Below are 21,687 nucleotides of genomic sequence, written 5' to 3' on the forward strand. Positions count from 1 at the left end.
AGGACACCTAGGGCTACACAATTTGTTTGTCTCAAACAAACAAAAAATTATAGAGACAGCAGAAAAATGCAGATGCCTGCTAAATATTTGAGAACTTCTTTCTGTCTTTAGCTTGAGAAGGCACATTGACCAGATTTTAGTAAGTTAACAAAAAGTTTTTGAGACAGGGTTTCATGTGGTAGCCCAAGCTGTCCTTTAACTCCTGATCTTCCCACTTCTAGCTCCCCAGTACTGGCAGATACTCTTTCTTGCTGTAAATTCAGTATTTCATGCATTTGGTTTAGATGGTATCCTTTTTTCTTTTTTTTTTTTTCTTTTTTTAAATGGGAAACAGGGTTTCTCTGTGTAGCTTTGCACCTTTCCTGGAACTTGCTTTGTAGACCAGGCTGGACTCGAACTCACAGATCCGCCTGCCTTGCCTCCCGAGTGCTGGGATTAAAGGTGAGCCACCACCGCCCGGCCTAGATGGTATTCTTATAACTTAATAGATAATCTAAAAATCAATTTTAGGAAAACTGCTATTAGATAGTAATTATTTATAAAATAAGTTACTTATTATAAAGTAATACTAACTAAATTTCATATCCATTTAAAATAATTTATACGCCATTCCTTTATCTCTAAATTTCAAGTAAAAGTGAGAAAGTGACTATATAGCCTCCATCTTATGAAGAAAGCAACATCTCCATAAAATTGGTTATTCAAGCAAGATATAATTATGCCTTTAATTGTGGAGTTCAGGAAAAAGAAGAAAACATGAGCTCTGGTGACTCTTCATTGTAGCTTCAAGAAGTAAATACAGAGGATGGGTTTCATTTTGGGGTACTTTTTTTTTTTTTTGAGACAGGATCTCTATATGTATCCCTGGCTATTCTAGAACTCCCCTTGTTTACCAAGTTGGCCTCATAGAGATCCTCTTGCCGTGCTGGGTTAAAGATATGCACTACTTTATTCGGCCTTAATAGAGTCCCTTTTTCTTTTTTTTCCTTTGAGACAGGGTAACTCTGTCGTACTGGAACACACTATGTAGACCAGGCCAGCCTAGAGCTCACAGAGTTCCACCAGTCTCTGCCTCTGTTGGGATTAAAGGTGTGTACCACCATGCCCAGCCTTCTAAGTAAAGTCTTAACAGGACCCCAAATCCATTATAAAAATGAAAGACCCCTTGAATCAATCCTTAACACCATCCTGGCTGGAAACAGGAGGGAAAAAAGGCTCCGGAGGTAGAGGCAGGAGGATCTCTGTAAATTCGAGGCTAGCCTGGTCTACATAGCTAGTTCCTGAACATCCAGGACTACATAGAGAGACCCTCCTCAAAACCAAAACAAACCAAAGACCTCCTGAGTTTTTGTATACTTATCAATATACAAAAGATATGCCTTAGTCACCTTGTTCCTGTTCATCAAGTTTTGAGAGGGTTTTGTTGTTTTTCTTTTGTTTTCTATTTATCAATGCTTGTGAAATACAACTTTGTGCATGAGAAATAGCTCTAAAGGAGAGGCCTGTTGCTACATGACAGCTTATTCTGCTGTGTAAGACATTTCAGTGCACTGCTAATTTGAACATTTCCTAAACAACATTTGTTGTTGCGATTACTGTTTTGTTTTGCTTTGGTAACAGCAGATAGTGCTGATGGTTTTCACTTCTGTTGTGCTGGCACAGACAAATTCAGGTGTTGGGAGTTAAGGACTGTGGCTGCTGAAAGTGGCCCAGATGCTGTGACCTACATAATCTATTGGCGCTAGTTAGTATTGAGGACTGTTGACTCTTTATTTATTATGTATACAGTATTCTGCCTGCATGTGTCCCTGCAGGCCAGAAGAGGGTGCCAGATCTCATTACAGATGGTTGTGAGCCACCATGTGGTTGCTGGGAATTGAACTCAGGCTGTAGCCCAGGCTGGTCTGAAATTCACAGAGATCCGCCTGCCTCTGCCTCCCGAGTGATGGAATTAAAGGCATGTGCCACCATTGCCTGGCACTACACATTTTTTTTTTAAACCAACATTAGTGATGAATATCACTAATGACAAACTGCTGCTCTACATACAGGAAGAACACTGGGTTAAACACTAGAACTGGAACTCACTATGTAGACCACCCTTAACCTTGAACTCACAGAGATCCATCCATCTACCTGTTGCCTTCCTAGTGCTGGCTAGGTTTAAAGACACACCAACCACTCCCAACACAAAACTATTTTGAGTCGTCTGGTTACAATTTTCTATAGAGTTTTCCGTATTGGGCTAGCTAATTTTATGTCAATTTGACACAGATGAGAATCATTTGAGACAATATTCTATTTTCTCATTTGAGAAAATGCTTCGATAACATCAGGCTGCAGGCAAGCCTGTAGGGCATTTTTATAAGTAGTAAATGATGAGGGAGGGCCCAGTTTGTTATGGATGGTGCCACCCCTGGGCTGTTAGTCTTGGGTTCTATAAGAAAGTAGGTTGAGAAAGCTATAGGGAGCAAACCAACAAGCAGCACTCCTCCATGGCCTCTGTATCAGCTTCTGCCTCCATCCAGGTTCCTGCCCAGCTTACGTTTCTGTCTGCTCTCACTGCTTTTGATGATGAACCATTATATGGAATTGTGAGTGAAATAAAACCTCTCTTTCCCAAGTTGCTTTTGGCCATGGTGTTTCATCACAGTAATAGTAACCCTAACTAAGACACATACTTCTCCCTCCAGTTAACACTTTATTCCTATCCTAGTTAGATAAGAATTATGTGGGCCAGAATAGGCCCAATGTTTCAAAGAAGCCAGAAATCCAGGGTTCTAATATCCTATCTGATAATCAGGAGGTCTCAAACTCCTAAAATACTGGGACTGGAGAGATGGCTCAGGAATTAAGAGCATAGACTGTTCTTTTAGGGACACAAGTTCCATTCCCAGCACCCATGTGGTGGCTCAAAACCATCTGTAACTCCAGTTCCAGGAAACCCAATTCCCTCTTCTGGTTTCTACAGGCACCAGGCACACATATGATAAACATACATGCAGACCAAACAGTCATAAAAACAACAACAACAAAAAACCAAAAAGAAAACTTTCAAAAAGTTTTTAAAATACTGAGTATTAATCTTGCTTTCTACGGCAAAATTCATGGCAGCTGACAACAATCTGTAACTCTAGTTCCACAGGCTCCAATGCACTCTTCTGGCCTTCAAGGACACTGAAACATGTAGTACACAAGACATACATGCAGGCAAAATACCCATATACATAAAGGAAACATAAATTAATCTTAATATCAAATTCAAATGCCATTTAGGTAATTGGAATCTACATATTTATAATTTCTATCACATGCTTCCCCTCTCCCCAATACTGAGTTGAACCCAGGACTTCTCTACATGCTAGACAAGCACTCCATAATAATTTTCTTTTGTGGGTGGGGCTTGGTGGCACATGCCTTAATCCCAGTACTAGGAGACAGTCAGATCTCTGAGTTCCAGGACAGCCTGGTCCAAATAGCAAGTTCCAGGCCAGCCAGGGCTATATAGAGAGACTGTACAAGAAGAAAAAGAAAACCGGGTGGTAGTGGTAATGGTGCAGATCTCTGAGTTCAAGGCCAGCCTGGTCTACAAAATGAGTTCCAGGACAGTCAGGGCTGCACAGAGAGAGGGGGAGATGACAAGGATGTCGACAACAACAACAAACGAAACCCAGTTCTGAGACACTCTCATTCAAGTTCTCAGTCTGTCCTTGAACTTGAGATCCTCCTGCTTCAGCCTCCTGAGCAGCTAAGAACATGGGCATTCACCACCATGTGCACCTACATACTTTAAGTGTCTTTAAAAGAATCTGAAAAAGGAGCTGATCTAACAGTGAGGGAAGACTTTCTAGACGGCTGTTGAGGTTCAGAACCAAAGGTCGTGGTCCTATTCTTACGGAAACTATGTTCTACTTGATGGCTTTCTTTTCTTCCAAGTGGAGCCACAGATGAACTACAGGAGCACAAAGGCGGGTGTAAAGAAGATCAAGGATCACAAGGACACAATCTTCCGTTTTACTTCTATTACATACTGTCTTATAGCTAACTTACTAGTATTTGATCACAGGTGTGTAGGCTTAAAACACCTGATCAGTAACCAAACTTCTTATTATTGTTATTTGATTTTTTGTGACAGGGTTTCTTCTGTGTAGTTTTGGTGCCTGTCCTGGATCTCACTCTGTAGACCAGGCTGGCTGCCAACTCACAGAGATCCGCCTGGCTCTGCCTCCTGAGTGCTGGGATTAAAGGCATGTGCCACCACCGCCCGGCTCCAAACTTTATTTTTTAAAAATTGTACTTATTGTGTATGCGTGTGCACATGCCCACTCATGCACACCCATGCCTGTGTGCTCATGCCACAGTGCACTCGTGGAGATCAGTGGACAATTTGAGGGAGTCAGTTCTCTTCTTCCTCAGGAGTCCTAGGGGTTGAACTCAGGTTAGCCTTGGAGACAGGTACCTTTACCCACTGAGTTATTTCACCAGATATCAACCAAACTTATTCAGTACCCAAGCTGTAAGATTTATATATTGGAAGTCTCCTTTGTTCTAACAAATCTAATTAAATACTTGCCTCTCCTTAAAACTAGACAAAAATTTTAAGTTCAGGTGTGAGAGCCTTAGCGTGGTTGGATTTTCAAAGCAGAATCTTATAGTCAAAGTGTACCTACAAAGACAATGAATGGGCCTACCAAGAAGATGCCTGTGCATACCCCTCCTTTGTAGCACATGCAAATCCAGCCACGACATGCAAATACCAGACTAGGGCATAAGAACAATGACGCATTTGAATCAACACTCACCCTCTAGATTCTCCATAAAGGAACTGGACATGAGAGCTCATTGTGATTAGGCCATTTCTCTGTTGAACCTGATGGCTGGTGTTCCAAGTCAGACATAAACTGGTCTGTGTCAGAGAAGACAACATCACTACTGAATGGAACAAACCAGAGGGTGAAAATCCACTACAATGCCCAGCACTGTTTTCTGTTTTGTTTCATTCCCTAACAGTAGAGGAATTTAATTCTCCTTTACTTATCAATTACTTTTACATATAATGGCTCCTCACATTTTACTAGACAATCCAATACTGGGAATCCAGAAAATTTAGTTAAAAAGGTAATGCTTTTAAATGAGTTACAAGTATGGCTTTTTGTTTTTCGAGATAGAGTTTCCCTGTGTAGCCTTGGCTATCCTGGAACTCGCTCTGTAGACCAGGCTGGCCTCGAATCAAGAGATTCGTCTGCCTCTGCCTCCCAAGTGCTGGGATGAAAGGAATGTGCCCCGCACTGCTAGGGTATAATTATAGCTTTAAGGAGGTAAATTCGGTTTTAAATACATTGTCTTTATTACTGTACATAAGAGGTTCACAAACCTCCTCCTTTGACCTACATGAACTATTCTGGGCCTTTATTGTACAATACAAGAATTCAACTTTGGGCCGGGCGGTGGTGGTGGCACATGCCTTTAATCCCAGCACTCGGGAGGCAGAGCCAGGCAGATCTCTGAGTTCGAGGCCAGCCTGGTCTACAGAGTGAGATCCAGGACAGGCACTAAAAACTACACAGAGAAACCCTGTCTGGGGGGAGGGAGGGGGAGTTCAACTTTGGAAAGAAAGAATCTGAATGTAGTATCTCTAAACACTAATTAATAGCCTCATCTTAAACTAACAAAAGATGAGCTAATTTGTAATGAACCTTACAAAAGGGGTTAAAAATTAAATAAAACCCAGAGATTCATTATATAATTTTTGTGCCTCATTTTTTTCAATTTCTAAGAAATTAGTTAAAATGATTCATTCTAAGAGTGCCCAATCTCGATATAAAGGAATCCTCCAAAACAGATTTTAAGTGTGGGTGGGATGTGTGATTTTGGGTATACATTAGAAGTATAGAAACAAGCAAAGGGGCCAGAGAACACTGATGAGCTTTTATAACTTGACTAAGTTGGTGGAATTTCAAGATTGTGTTTCATGGAAAATAGCAGTCTTCCAGACATCCTTCTAATTCCTCCAAGTTGTGTTTATAGATCAAAACCCCCCCAAAAAAACAAACTTCAGGACTTAAGAGATGGCTCAGCAGTCAAAAGCATGTATTGCTCTTGCAGAAGACACAAATTCCATTCTCAGAATACATCTCAGACCTATAACTCCACCTTTGGGGAATCTAACAACCTCTTCTAAACTCCAAGGACACATACACACTCTCATGTACAAATACCCACCCCACCACACCTACCAACACATAATTAAAAATAAATCTTGAAAAAACAAAGAAAACTTCAAAAATTAAAGAGGACAGAATACTTTCTAACTCTTATATATACAAAATCTAATTAAAAAAATTTAAGCTGGGGCTGGAGAGATGGATCAGAGGTTTAGAGGCTGTTCTTTCAGAGGTCCTAAGTTTAATTCCCAGCAACCACATGGTGGCTCACAACCATCTGTAACGGGATTTGTTGCCCTTTTCTGGTGTGCAGGCATACATGCCAGCAGAACACTGTATAAATAAATCATTTTTTTTTTTGGAGCTGAGGATCGAACCCAGGGCCTTGTACTTGCTAGGCAAGCACTCTGCCACTGAGCAAACCCCTAACCCTAAATAAATAAATCTTAATAAATAAATCTTAATAAATAAATAAATAAATAATCTTTAAAAAACTAAAATAAAATTTAAGCTAGATGTGGTGGCAGACCCTTTAATCCCAGCGCTCAGGAGGCAGAGGTGGGCGGATCTCTCTGAGACCAGAGGCTAGCCTAGTCTACAGAGCAAGTTCCAGGACAGCCACAACTGTTACATAAGAAACCCTGCTCTGAAAAACCAAAATCAGCCAGGAGGCGGTGGTGGCGCACACCTTTAATCCCAGTGCTGGAGGCAGAGCCAGGTGGATCTCTGTGAGTTCAAGGCCAGCCTGGTTTACAGAGAAAGTTCCTGGACAGGCTCCAAAGCTACACAGAGAAACCCTATCTCAAAAAACAAAACACAAAAAAAATCCAAAAGCTCAATCACACCACAAGGACACATGCTCAACTATGTTCATAGCAGCATTATTTATAATAGTCAGAACCTACAAACAACCTAGATGCCCGACAACTGAAGAATGGATTAAGAAAATGTGGTACATATACATAATGGCGTACTACTCAGCAGAGAAAAACAATGACATCATGAAATTTGCAGGAAAATGGATGGAACTAGAAAATATCATCCCAAGTGAGGTAACCCAGACTCAGAAGGACAAACATGGTATGTTCTCACTCATAAGTAGATACTAGATATAAAGCAAAAGACAATCAGACTGCAACCCACAGATCCAGGGAGGCTACCTAACAGGGGGGAATCTTAGGATGACTGTGGCTTATAATAAGTTTTGGTTTTACCCAAATCACTGGGCAAGCTTTAGTGAAACATTTCACTATTAGGATAAGAATTTGAACTGTATCAAGCTGATGAAAGAAAATGCTGGCTGTACTTTCAGGAGGGGAGGCGAAAATCTTTTTAGATTATGGATAGGAAAATGTCTGCTGTAAATCAAACAGTGAAAGGGAAGATGAATAGGAATCTCACTTAAACAACTTAAGTAAAACATAGCTCTCTAAATAGATGAAGATAGATCTCTTCTGTATTCCAGAATCTAATCAATATTTATATGTATAATTCAGCTATCATTTGGCTTAAAAGGACTTATTGGGAAATGTTATCATTTATACTATTTTCTACAGAGAAAATATTTTAAAGGTTAAAATAAGCCTGGACTTTTAAATTATAACCTGTTTTTATGTTCAGGAAAAAAAAAAAAATCCAAAAAACAAAAAAAGGGAAAAGAAAACTACAGAATCTCCTTTTAAAATGTAGATGCAAAAATATCCAACCAATTATTTCACAAACCAAACATAGCAACATACTAAAAGGATTAGATATCATGACTAAGTGATGATTTAATATGAAAATCAATAAATTAGTAACATTAATAAAATTTGGGAATAAAAAACATCTCAGCTAATGCAGAAACTATGAGACAAAATTCAATGCTTTTTCAAAATAAAAACAGCCGGGTGGTGGTGGCGCACGCCTTTAATCCCAGCACTCGCGAGGCAGAGGCAGGCGGATCTCTGTGAGTTCGAGGCCAGCCTGGTCTACAAAGCAAGTTCCAGGAAAGGCACAAAGCTACACAGAGAAACCCTGTCTCGAAAAACCAAAAAACAAAACAAAACAAAAAAATCAAAATAAAACAATAAACTAGGAATAGACAGACTCACAGCTAGCATAATACTCACAGGTGAAAGACTGGAAACTTTCCACAAGATCAGGGGAGAAAAAGATGTAAATTATTTCTATTCACAAATGTCATGTTCTTCTACATATAATACTCTAAAAGATAATGGCGGTGGTAGCGCACGCTACCCAGCTCTGGGGAGACAGAGGCAGGCAGATTTCTGCAATTTCCAGGCCAGCCTGGTCTACAGAACGTTCCTGGACAGCCAAGGCTACAAAGAGAAACCCTTTCTCAACAAAGCAACAAAACAAAACAAAACCAACAACAATAACAACAACAAAACCAACCCTAAAAGACACCCTCTACACACACATAAAAATGTTAGTGCCAAAAGCTGTTATAACAACACGAGCTTACAATACCAACACTTAATAGATGGAGACAAAAAGATCAGTTCAAGGCCAGTCTATGCTACATGACACTCTTTCTCAAAAACTGTTAGTGCTGGAAGCTAGAGAGGATGGCTCGGTGGTTAAGAATACTAGTCACTCTAGCAGAGAACCGTCTATAACTACAGTTTGAAAAGATCTGGCCGGGCGGTGGTGGCGCACGCCTTTAATCCCAGCACTCGGGAGGCAGAGCCAGGCGGATCTCTGTGAGTTTGAGGCCAGCCTGGGCTACCAAGTGAGCTCCAGGAAAGGCGCAAAGCTACACAGAGAAACCCTGTCTCAAAAAAACCAAAAAAAAAAAAAAAAACGGAAAAAAAAAAAAGAAAGAAAAGATCTGAAACCCTCTTCTGACCTCCACTGGTACCAAGCACACAGTACACAGATACACATGCAGGCAAAACATTCACACACATTAAATAAATAAAAAAAAATATTAAAAAAATTTAAAGTTAGTGCTAATAATTAAAGTGTGGATATTAAATCAACACACACACAGAGTTGTATTTCTTTTCTTTTTTTTTTTTTTTTTTTTGAGACAGGGCTTCTTTGTGTAGCCCTGGTTGTCCTGGAACTCACTTTGTAGACCAGGCTGGACTTGAATGCAGAGATCAGCCTGCCTCTGCCTTCTCAGTGTTGGGATTAAAGGGTGCACCACCACACTTAGCTTAATTTTTTTAAACTAGATTTTGTGTATAAGTGTTTTGCCTGAAGATTGTAAAACAATGGTAGCCCTCCGGGGTTCTCCCATTGTGCTGTAAGCCTGTATTTAAGACCTCCTCCCTCCTTCAATAAACGGCATTCGGCATTAAAAAAAAAGTCTTCAAGGTATTTATTAAACATGTCCGATCTTTCCTCTAGCTTTTTGAATATATAAAATAAAATGTTAATAATTGCCTCAAAAAAAAATGTTTTGCCTGTATGTACGTTTGTGAACTACCTGCAGGCCTAGAGCCAGTGGAGGTCAGAAAACGGTGACAGAACCTCTTGAACTGGAGTTACAGATGGTTGTAAGCCACCATTTGGGTGCTGGGAACAGAACCCAGATCCTGTGCATGAGTAAGGTGCTTTGAACTGCTGGGCCACCTCTCCAGTCCCAATAATTTTTTTGTTTGTTTATTTTTAAAGAAAAATGACTCCATCTTAAAGTTCATATTGTAGAGCTTTGAATGTGAAGTGTCCCCCATATACTCATGTATCTGAACATCTGGTGGCTGTTTGAGAAGGTACGGAACTTTTTGGTTTTGTTTTCTGAGACAGGGTTTCTCTGTGTAGTCCTGGCTGTCCTCAAACTCACAGAGATCCACTTTCCTCTGCCTCCTGAGTGCTGGGGTTAAAGGTGTGTGCCACTACCACCTGGCAAGAAGTTACAGAACTTTTAAGTTATGGAACTTGCTGGAGGAGGAATCTCACTTGGGACTTGGAAAGCTTATAGCCTTGTCCCATTTCTATTTTTTTGTGTGTGATGAAGTTTTTTGGTTGGTTTTGTTTTTTTTCCCCGAGACAGGGTTTCTCTGTGTAGCTTTTGCACCTTTCCTGGTTCTCACTTTGTAGACCAGGCTGGCCTCGAACTCATAGAGATCCGCCTGCCTCTGCCTCCCGAGTGCTGGGATTAAAGGCGTGAATCACCACCGCCCGGCTGTGATGAAGATTTGATCTCTCAGCTTCCTATTCTGCTACCTGCTTCGATACCTCATCCACCATTTTAAACTTACATTTTAGAGCCATAAGTCAAAATAAATTCTTTCAGCCAGGCATGGTGGTGCACACCTTTAATCCCAGCACTCAGGAGGCAGAGGCAGGAGGATCTCTCTTAGTTCGAGGCCAGCCAGGGCTATTACACAAAAAAACCCTGTCTTGAAAAGAAAAAAAAAAAACCCCACAAAACAACAAGTATTATTTTTTTTTTTCCTTAAGCTGCTTTTGGTCATACTATTTTAGCATATCAACAGAAAAGTAACTAATACACATATGGAATCTCAATGGCCCCCTATTAGCTAAAATAATACTGAAAAAAGAGGAAAAGTTGATGGACTCGAATTTCCTGATTTCAAACCTAAAGCTATAGTAATTGAAAAGTGTGGTAATAACATAAAAATACATATATACTAAATAAACCCTTGCATATTCAGTTGGCTGGTCTTAAGATCACTCATTGGAAGAAAAGTCTCTTCAAATGTTATTGAGAAAATTGGATACTCTTATCTAAAAGAACAAAGATGGGTCCTTCCCTTATGCAGCATATAATTCTAAGAAAATACATGACAAATCTTAAGTACGAAACCAAACCAAAAATGCAGCCAATAAAAAGGAAAAATTAAATTGAATTTAAATATAATTGTTTTTGAGACAGGATCTCACTATGTAGTCCTAGAACTTGCTATATAGACCAGGCTGGCCTCAAACTCAGAGATCCTTCTGCCATTGCCTCCCAGGTGCTGGGATTGAAGGTGTGCACCAACATGTCTAGCTAATATTTAAAAAAAAAAAAAATTGAGTATTAAAGGACACTATCAAGACAGCCAAAAGACCTATGAACTGTTGGCCAAGAAGGCCTCTGAGGGCCCCAAACAACACAGGCGAATGCCACCAATGCTGACTGCCTAACAGAACTAGCTGGAAACACCACATGCTTTGGTTGCTGGAACTCAACTAAACTTTCTTCCTTACTGGGTAGCTTTCACAGTGCTGGAAGATGCTATGCAGACTGTTTGGTGAGAACTGTCATCAATAGTCTTAGTCTACTGTGGACTCTATATGCGACACCACTGACGGCCAAAAAAGATAGATACACTGTTACAATAGAGGCACAACTGCTCTGAGAATGAGAATTCACACCTGATACTGTAAACCTGGGCAAAAACCAGTGTCTGGTGAGATCATAAGACACTTGTGGGGAAGCTACTTGTTTTGTTGAATGACATGATAACCTGCCAAACTGCCTTCTAAATGTTTGTTTATGTCCATACATTAGTGTTGCTATCAGATCTGGTCAGAGAAACTTCTTTTTGCAGTGGTTGGTTGCAAAGTGAAGAAAGTTCTGAGTGAATGTATGTTGTTATTAACATGGGCACAACCATGTCAATAACTATAGTCTCAGATCCATGGAAAAATGGCAAAGCCTTGCTTTGGTCCATGTTTGAACACTGACAGTGTATGCAGAAAATGTCCACCACAGCTTTCTCTATCCAGATATTTACGGCCTGAAGACTGTTTCCCTACAGAGACTGCTCCTACTGAGATTAGTAAACCTGTCATCTTAATTCAGCTGTACACAATAACCCTGCCTCTCTGCTCAACTAAATATAATAAACATTCTGACTTTCTGGGGTGCAGTAGACCCAACCCTAGCTTTTCTGCGTGTTCATGACTGTCATTTCTTCATTCAACTACTGCCCCAGTCAGGTCAAGTCCCTGGAGCTATGCAAGGAACCAGCAAAGTGGTACCTGGATGGGGACCTGATCAGGGACATGAACATGGACACCTAAATACAAGGAACTTTTACTGGTCAGACAAAAAAATGTTCCAGGTAATGGAATAAATAAAGGGAAGAAATAAGGATAAAGGAACAAATAAAGGAATAGAGAGGAGCACATTTCAACTTAAGTATAAAACACTGGGGCAGGTAGAATCCAGAGACAGGCAGGTATATGTTAACAAACAGAATCTAGAGTTAGGAAGTTACATGTTGGTGCTTTGGGAGATTTTGGGAAACCTCAGAAGTGAGATGTGAGAGGACTGAGCAGACACCATAATAGCTCAGTCTTCTCTCAGAGATCAGGCATCAATTTCAGTTTCCTGAGACTGAGCAAGCAGTTTCTAAAAGAGCCACAAACAAAGGATAATCAATCTCTGACATCCCCGACAGTAAAAACAAGGAAGCCTGGTATGTGCAGTACCCAGGCCTGAGCCACAGTCAGCAGATAACCAAATAATGACAAAACCTGGGACTTGTCCAGGCCTGCTCAAAAACGCGAACTGTAGCACTGTCCAGCCCCCAAATAGCCCTACCTAATTAGAATGTATTAATATGATTGCCACTTGCTTAAGCCAATCATATTTGAAATGACCTACTGGCCCTAAGCTGTGTTTAAAAGGGGCCCACATGTCCCTCTTAGGGTCGTTGCCATTTTGCCTTTGTGTAAGATGGTCGGCCTCAGCATGCTGGAATCTTTCTTAAGATAATAAACGCTCTTGCTGATTGCATATGTGGACGGTGGTCTTTTGTGGGACTTCTCCAGGATCTTAACAGGATGGAAGCATTGCAGCTTCATCCATTCTTAGACGATGTTCAGGATTTTATGTCCTTGGTTTCTTGGAGAAGACACCATAAGTTTAGCTACTTCAGAAAGAAATAGGAGAGCGGCTGAGGAATAGAGCATGTTCCCATTTTTGCTTTGGGTTTAACTGTTTTCATGTTATATTAGGCAAACAAACAAACAAACGAACAAACAAAAAACTAAAAAAAAAAACAAATAAACCCCAAAAAACAAAAACAAAAAGTGGCTGCTGTACACCAGAGGACAGGAAGGTAGCTGAAAGGGGAAAAAAAATTTTTCTTTCTTTCTTTTTTTTTTTTTTGAGACAGGGTTTCTCTGAGTAGCCCTACCTGTCCTGTAGACAGGGCTGGCCTCGAACTTGGATATCCACCTGCCTCTGCCTTCCTAGTGCTGGGATTAAAGGTGTGCACCACCACTGCCCAGCATCGAAAGGGAAAAATCTTGAAGGCTTTAAAATTCTACCTGGATCTCACAGGCTCCAAAGCTACACAGAGAAACCTTGTCACAAAAACAAACAAACAAACAAAATCCCTTTTTTTGGAGGGGAGGGGGCACGGCAGCTATTATGAGCTTCCTTCTTTGTCATCCTTATAGTCTGGCATTAAGCGTTGTAGCAAACTGTCCCTGGGACTAAGTACTAAGATCCATTCTGAACATCTAAGAAATAAGGGAGAAATGTGGGGAGCAGAAAAAGCTCTGAGAGCCAGGCAGTGGTGGAGCATGCTTTTAATCCCAGCACTTGGGAGGCAGAGCCAGGTGGATCTCTATGAGTTCCAGGAAAGGTGCAAAGCTATACAGAGAAACCTAGTCTCAAAAAACCAAAAAGAAAAAAGAAAAAGCTCTGAGTGAATGAAGTGCTGAGTGAATGTGTGGTGTTGACATGGGCATGGCCATATTAAGGACCATAGCCTCAGACCCAGGCTCAGGGGGATGGCAAAGTCTTCCTGTGGTCCATGTATGGATGCTGATGTGTGCATAAAATAGTCATTTTTCTACTCACATTACCACCTATTTTTTTTTTTCCTTTCTTTTTTTTTTTGGAGCTGGGGATCGAACCCAGGGCCTTGCGCTTGCTAGGCAAGCGCTCTAGCAAGCGCTCTACCACTGAGCTAAATTCCCAACCCTCACCTATTTTCTGTACACATCAACATCCATAAATCCTGTACCCTTGATTCAGCACTATGCAATAATGTTGCCTCTCTGTTCAAATGTATAATAATATATCATACAGAATAAATATGTATACATACTATGATAATATAATAAACAAACTGAGCTTCAGGGGTACTGAGGCTTTTCAATCAGAAAGCCCAGTCCATCCAATCTTAGCTTTTCTTTGTGTCTGTCTTTTCTTTATTCCCTTGCTAATTCAGTCAGGTCCATCCCTAGATGTAGCAAGTAGAATTACTGTAGACACTCAAAACCAGTTGAAGTGATGAGAATAAGTTATTGTTGAATATTCAGCTGCAAATGAGATATCTATCTTTTTTAAAGATTTTGTGTGAATTGAGTGTTTGCCTGAATGTATGTCTATGCATCACATGCATGCTATGTTCCAAGAGGCCAGAAGGTGGCATCAGGTCCTCTCCAACTGGAGTTACAAGTAGTTGTCAGCTGTCATGTGGAAACTGGAAATTAAACATGGGTTCTCTGGAAGAGCAGCCAGTGCTGTTATCCTCTGAGCCATCTCTTTAGTGCCTAAATGAGAGATCTATACCATCCCTTCCAAGGCACAGGGAATATTACCAGAGAGCATTAAGTATGGAAGAACCAGCCTCCACAACAAAACATTTGACCCTAGTAATAATCCATCTTCAATCGGGCAGTGGTAGCAAATGCCTTTAATCCCAGCACTCAGGAGGCAGATGCATGCAGATCTCTGTGAATTTGAGGCCAGTCTGGTCAAAGAGCTAGTTCCAGGACAGCCAGGGCTACACACAGAGAAACCCTGACCCAAAAAATCAAAATCAACCAAACAAACAAAGAAATAAATAAAAAACAAACCCCAAAAAACACATCTAAGTAACCTGAAAAGAAGACACAAATTATAAAATAGAGTAACATATCTTTGAGAAACTGGTTCTGCGGTCTTACCCGGGGCAGACTTTAGAAAAGCTTTTGTTATGTTTACAAAGTCCAGAATATGGGAAGAAATGAATTACAGCTGTTTTAGAAACTAGTAAACACATATAAGAGCATTTAAATTTCATACAAACCTGGATTCAAAATCCAGCCATAATAACTGTAGCCACAGGAATACTGTGAGAATGCTTAGTTAGCTCTCTGATCAATGTCTACATCAAATAAGCCTAATAATTTACATTTTATATCTTATAAAAAAGGGTACAACTGGGGCTCAAGAGATGACTCTGTGGTTAAGAGCACTGCCTACTTTTCCAGAGGACCCAGATTCAGTTCCCAGCACCCATATGGCAGCTCACAACCATCTGTAGCCCCATTCACAGGGGATCTGAGGGCACCAGGGACACATTGTGGCACACAGATACATGTGCAGACAAAAGACCCATACACTTAAAAAATTGATTTGTTTGTTTGTTTGTTTTGAAGCAGAGTCTCACTGGCTGTACTGGAACTAACGATGTAGATCAGGCAGGCTGGTCTCCAACTCAGAGATCTGCCTGCCTCTGCTTCTCAAGCTCTGGGATTAAAATTTTGCATGCCACCACATCCAGCAATTAATTTTTTTAAAAAGGCTACAACTAAGTTGTTTTTGTAGATACATAAACTCACTTGATATAGCAAAAAAATCCTTTTAAATGTTTTTTCACTGGATCTAGAAACTAATTTTTCTTTCTCTTCCTCCTCCTTTTTAAATTTTAATGTTTTTTTTTTTTTAAAGACAGTGTCTCTTTATTATGAAAGCCCTGGCTGTCCTAGAACTCACTATGTAATAAACCAGGCTCCCAGATAACCTTCTGCCTCTGTCTCCCAAATGCTAGGATTAAAGTTATGCATCAACACATCTAGCTGAAACTAATTTTTCTTACTGCATATTCCAGGGTAGTGGTGTCTTAAGGCCCTGAATCCTTTGCTACAATCCAAGTCTACATAAGCATTCTTTATTAGTTCTTTCATCCTTTGAAATTCTTCATCATAAATATGTTTGAAGGCTGATGATACATGTATGTATCCCACAAGAGGTCCCCGTATTCCAGTTAAAGGAAAAGCTCAGTATTATCTACCTTCCTATATTCCCCAGGACTCATAAATGGAATAATTATGTATCTTATTGATGATATTCTCTCCCCATTGGCTATATATTGATGGGGATATTGTTCTGTATGCTTTGAATATGTGTTGCTGTGATTGGTTGATAAATAAAGCTGTTTGGCCAATAGTGAGGCAGAATAAGGTTAGAGAGAGAGAAGAAGGAGAAAGACAGAGCAGAGGAGATGCTGCCAGCCACCGCCATGAGAAGCAAGATGTAAAAGTTCTGGTAAGTCAAGAGCCATGTGGCAAAATATAGATGTATAGGAATAGGTTAATTTAAGATGTAAGAGCTAGCTAGTGAGAAGCCTGCCATGGCCACAGTTTAAAAATAATATAAGCCTCTGTGTGTTTACTTGGGTCTGAATGGCTGTGGGGCCATGGGGCCGTGGGACCAGGAGAAAAACTTCACCTACAATATATGGCTTCCTTCATTATTTAAATATAATTATCTAGGGCCAGCAAGATGGCTCATAAGTTAAGATACCTGCCACCAAGCTTAGTAACTGAATTTGATTGCTGGAAATCATATGGTTGAAAGAACTCTCTCTCTCTTTCTTTTTTAAAGATTTATTTATTTCTTATGTATTCAGTGTTCTGTCTGCATGTATGCCTGCAGGCCAGAAGAGGGCACCAGATCTCATTACAGATGGTTGTGAGCCACCATGTGGTTGCTAGGAATTGAACTCAGGACCTCTGGAAGAGCAGTCAGTGCTCTTAACCTCTGAGCCATCTCCTCAAACCAAGAACTGACTCTTACAAGTTGTCTCTGACCTCTACAACCATTTCCAGGGACTTTCCTGCCACACACATACACACAAAATAAACAAAAATGTAATAAGATATTTATGTAAATAAACACCAGTAAAACCATTATCCAATAAATGCACCAAAACACTGACATATTTACCTCTCTACTCATTCTCCATAATAGTCTCCTTCACCCAGTCAAGCAACCATGTTGTCTTAGTTAGAGTTTCTATTACTGTGATCAAACACCATGACCAAAAAGCAAGTTGGGGAGGAAAGGGTTTATTTGGCTTATACTTCCACATTATTGTTCATTACTGAAGGGAGTCAGGACAGGAACTCAATCAAACAGGAGAGGAACCTGGAAGCAAGAACTGATAGAGAGGCCACAAAAGGGGTGCTGCTTACTGGCTTGCTTAGTCTGATTTCTTTCTTTTCTTTTCTTTTTTTTTGGTTAGTCTGATTTCTTATAGAACCCAGGACCACCAACCCAGGGATAGCACCACCTACAAGGAGTTGGATCCTCCCCCATTGATCACTAATTGAGAAAATGTCTTATAGCTGAATCTCATTGAGGCATTTTCTCAACTGAGGCTCCTTCCTCTCTCATGACTCTAGCTTGTGTTAAGCTGACACACAAAACCAGCCAGTACACATGTGAATCTTGTGTTTATTATTCCTTTGCTTTTAAAAGGTATCTGTCAAGCCAGGCACTGTAGCAGACATCTATAATTCCAGCATTTGGGAGCCAGAGGTAGGAGGGTTATAAATTCAAGGTAAACTTGGACTAAAGCAAGGCTTTACGTTTAAAAAACAAAGGAAAACAACCCAAAAAGCATCTTCTACTACTACTACTTCTTCTTTTTTGTTTTTTGTTTTTTTTTTTCAAGACAGGGTTTCTCTGTGTAGTTTTAGAGCCTGTCCTGGGACTCAATCTGTAGACCAGGCTGGCCTCGAACTCATAGAGATCCGCCTGTCTCTGCCTCCCAAGTACTAGGATTAAAGGCGTATGCTACCACTGCCCGGCAAGTACCTACTTCTTAACACTAACATATAGCACTGAAGCAGCTGAAGTAATATCTAGAGTGTTAACTCCAGCAACTGACCTACATTTAGGATCAGCATGTTGCTACAGAGCCAGCAAACGACAGTTGCAGTTTTCACCACAGCAGCAGGTTGAACTATATTAAACATGAATCCTCTTCTCTGATGGAAGAGCTGCAGCTATGGTTCTGATAGTCTAAGAACAAATGAAAACAAGTAGGAGGAAAAATTCTAATGGAAAGTTGTAAGAGAATTCAGTTAGCCCAATCACAAATTAAAGCTCTGAAACAACTAGCCCAGTTTTACAATACCATAATTTTTAAAAATTATTCTTATTTATTTATTTATTAATTAATTAAAGTAAACTTTTATTATGTATACCGAAGAGGGTGCCAGATTATTGATGGTTGTGAGCCACCATGTGGTTCCTGGGAATTGAACTCAGGACCTCTGGAAGAGCAGTCAGCGCTCTCAACCTCTGAGCCATCTCTCTAGCCCTATTTTTTATTTTTATATGCATTGGTGTCTGACCTGCATGTCTCTGTGAGGGAGTCAGATTCACTGGAACTTGAGTTACAGACAGTTGTAAGCTGCTATGTGAGTGCTGGGAATTGAACCTGAGTCCTCTGGGAGAGCAGCCAGTGCTCTTACCTGCTGAGCCATCTCTCCAGACCCCTACAATACCATAATCTTAATTTAAAAGTTTAAAACATAACTGTGATTACTTCTATATTTATAAAAATTATGTTTTAATATATATCATTTAGTCCAAAACCTACAGCACAAACAGCATAACAGAAAGGCTTTTATTGTTGTTGTTTTTAGCTCCCCCCCAAGACAGGGTTTCTCCATGTAGCCTGGGCTATTCAAGAACTTAACCTGTAGACCAGGCTGGCCTCGAAACCATAGAAAAGTTACATCTCCAGAGCAGACACACAGGCCAGGTGTGGTAGTACAGACCTTTTATCCTAGTACTTGGAATGCAAAGGTAGGTGGATCTCTATTCAAGGCCATGCTCTCCCTGGCAAATTTCTCTGCTTTTACTGTCTGAGTTGCTCCTTGATTTGAATTTACTGAAAGCATATATTTATCTTCCAAGATCTACTCAAATATCACTGACTCATGGAAGCCTTGCCAAATCCTTCCAACGAAATCTGTCATGCATATCTCTACTAACCTTATATTCTAATACGGATCTTTTATACTTTGGTTATAGTAATACTGACTGCCTGCATTATATAGACTACTAGTCGGGTATTAAGTGTGACTAGAAGGCCCAGAAGCTTACAGGTTACATATTATTTGTCCTTTTAGATCTTTGTGCTTATGACTTTACATTTAAATGTTTTTTTTCTTTATGTGTATGAGTGTTTTGCCTGCTAGTATATCTGTGCACCACATGCAGTACCTATGAAATTAAAGAAAGCACTGGATCTTCTGGGACTAGAGTTATAGGTTATAAACTGCCATACGGATGCTGGGAATCAAACTCTGATTTGATAAAAGCAAGTGCTCTTAACCACTGAGACATCACTCTAGCCCTATTAATTGACATTTAATGACAGCTTTCCCATTAAGGAATGGATTTAGTGCCTTTCCAAACCCGTAGCAGGAGATAGCTGATCCAGAATTATTTTCCTATGACATATAGAATTAGAGAGAAAACTAAAATTATATATCCAGTTTCAGAATCTTTAGGATTTTCATTAGATGATATTCACAGGTAATTATATATGGTGTTTCTGTAATATATATGGTGACTTGTTCCTGTCACTCTAGCATTCAAGAGGCTGAGGGAGGAGGATCACCACACAGTCAGTCAGCCTGAGCTATACACTGAGTTCCAGTTCTGCAAGAACCTCCCCACCCACATACACACACAGATAGCTCTGGAGTTCAATCCCTAGTACTACATGGGTCTGGTGGTACATACTTGTAATCTTAGCACTTGGGAGGATCAGAAGTTTAAGGTCACCCTCCACTATACAATGAGTTCAAGGCCAGCCTAACTCAAATACAAACACAAACACACAGAGAGAAGTAGGGGAAGTGGAGGGTGGGGATGGGGAGCCGTCGAGACTTACCATCATCTAAAGTGATATCCTGCAGACCAATGGTTGCAAAGTTAGGTTCCTGATCTTCAGGTTCAGGTTTAATGCTCACAGCTGTTCCACCAGCTGGAAATGACGCTGGATCACACAGACTGTGACATACTAAAGATGAAAGTGCAGAAAGACCTCCTTGGCCTGTATTTTGTGCTTGAGTTGAGTGCTGTCCAGAATGCATTCTGGTAGCTGGAGATGGTGATGAGGCAGTTCCTGAGCTAGGAGATTGATAAGGCATAGTCTGCAGTTGAGGGGATGATGGCCCAGAAAGCGGTGAACCAGCCAGGGGATGAGAGGCTGCTGGGGAAGCTGCTGTAGCAGGTCCTGGATGTGAAGGACAGTATGTAATAGGTTGTAAATGAGAAGGCTGACCTGTGACCTGATCTGCCACTGGAGAAGAAAGAGATCTTTGTCTTGTGTTTGAACAATGGTATCCCATTGACTGCAGATGAGGTGGGGTTTGCACAGAATGAGGTGAATGTGCTAAGAGATGTCCTGTTGCATCTGAATTTGAAGAATGAAATGGTATTGGTGACAGTGGTTGACAGCCAAGGTTTACTAAACTAGAAAGAGTTGCATCCTGCTGAAACAAAACCGGATCAAATTCTTGACTAGAGGCAGGATTCATAGGAAGACAAGTTGGTCCATTATACATATTAGTTTGTATAGACTGATAGGAAGACCCCATAGGAGATGTTGATGTAACTTGAAAAGGCTGGTGCATGACTGAAGACGGTGTTATGTGCTGTTCTTTACCAGCACCCTCGTCCCTACAATGCAACTGTGGCAAATGGGATGAGGTTATCATAGATGCATATGCTGGCTGGCCTGGACAAATCAAGCTTCTTGATGCTGACAACACATTGCTATGTGGGTGCCCTGTATCTGAGGAAGGCCTCTGGGTCTGGGCAGAATGAGGCACAGGTAAGGATGAAACTGAAGACAAATCAGTATCTTCTCTTTGTTCTTGCTTCATCAAAACTGAAAATAAATGATTAAAGCAAATGTTATTATGTAGTTCAAAAAAACGATTATGACATAACTTAATTCTATAACTCTAGGGTTCATAACTATAACATGTATGAGGATGAACTCAATGTCTTTAGAGAAGGAAATTCAGGTAAAATGTTTTATTTGTATGCATACATATATGTATTCATACACACACATACACAAATATTTTTGGTTTAAAAAAACACATTCATTCATTCTGTTTGTGTAAGTGCATATACATGGCAGGGCACATGTGTGGAGATCAGAGGACAGCTTGTTGGAGTTAGCTCTCTCCTGTTATCATTCAGGTTCTGAGGATCAAACTCAGGTCATCAGGCTTAGCAGCAAGTACCTTTATTCACTGAGCCAACTCAATAGTCCTTTTTATGCTTTTTGTGTGTTTTTCATTATGTGTACATTATCATTCAAAAGTAATTTAATTTAAAAATAAAAAAGTAAAAAATAAATAAAATAAAATAAAAAACAAGCATAGTGGCACATATCTTTAATCCCAGAACTCCTAAGAGGCAAGTAGATCAGTTCAAGATGAGCATGGTATACATAGCAAGTACTAGGCCAGACAAAGCTACTTAAGGAGATTCTGTCTCAACAAACAAACAAAATAA

General features: G+C 40.3%; 1 protein-coding gene across 3 annotated transcripts in view; it reads right to left on the bottom strand.

Annotated features, from left to right (window-relative positions):
- The window catches only part of Nfatc3 (nuclear factor of activated T cells 3), an 81,783-nt gene that overhangs the window by 2,877 nt on the left and 57,219 nt on the right, over positions 1-21,687 (bottom strand). For 2 of the 3 annotated variants that reach the window (XM_059264079.1, XM_059264081.1), the window contains exon 9: positions 20,048-21,049. In XM_059264079.1, coding sequence (XP_059120062.1) covers positions 20,048-21,049 — 1,002 coding nt within the window. Of the gene's footprint in view, positions 1-4,802; positions 4,907-20,047; positions 21,050-21,687 lie in introns of all 3 variants that reach the window. The other variant, XM_059264080.1, reaches the window with a different exon arrangement.

This window comes from Peromyscus eremicus, chromosome 5 (assembly GCF_949786415.1).
Source record: "Peromyscus eremicus chromosome 5, PerEre_H2_v1, whole genome shotgun sequence".
NCBI lineage: Eukaryota > Metazoa > Chordata > Mammalia > Rodentia > Cricetidae > Peromyscus > Peromyscus eremicus.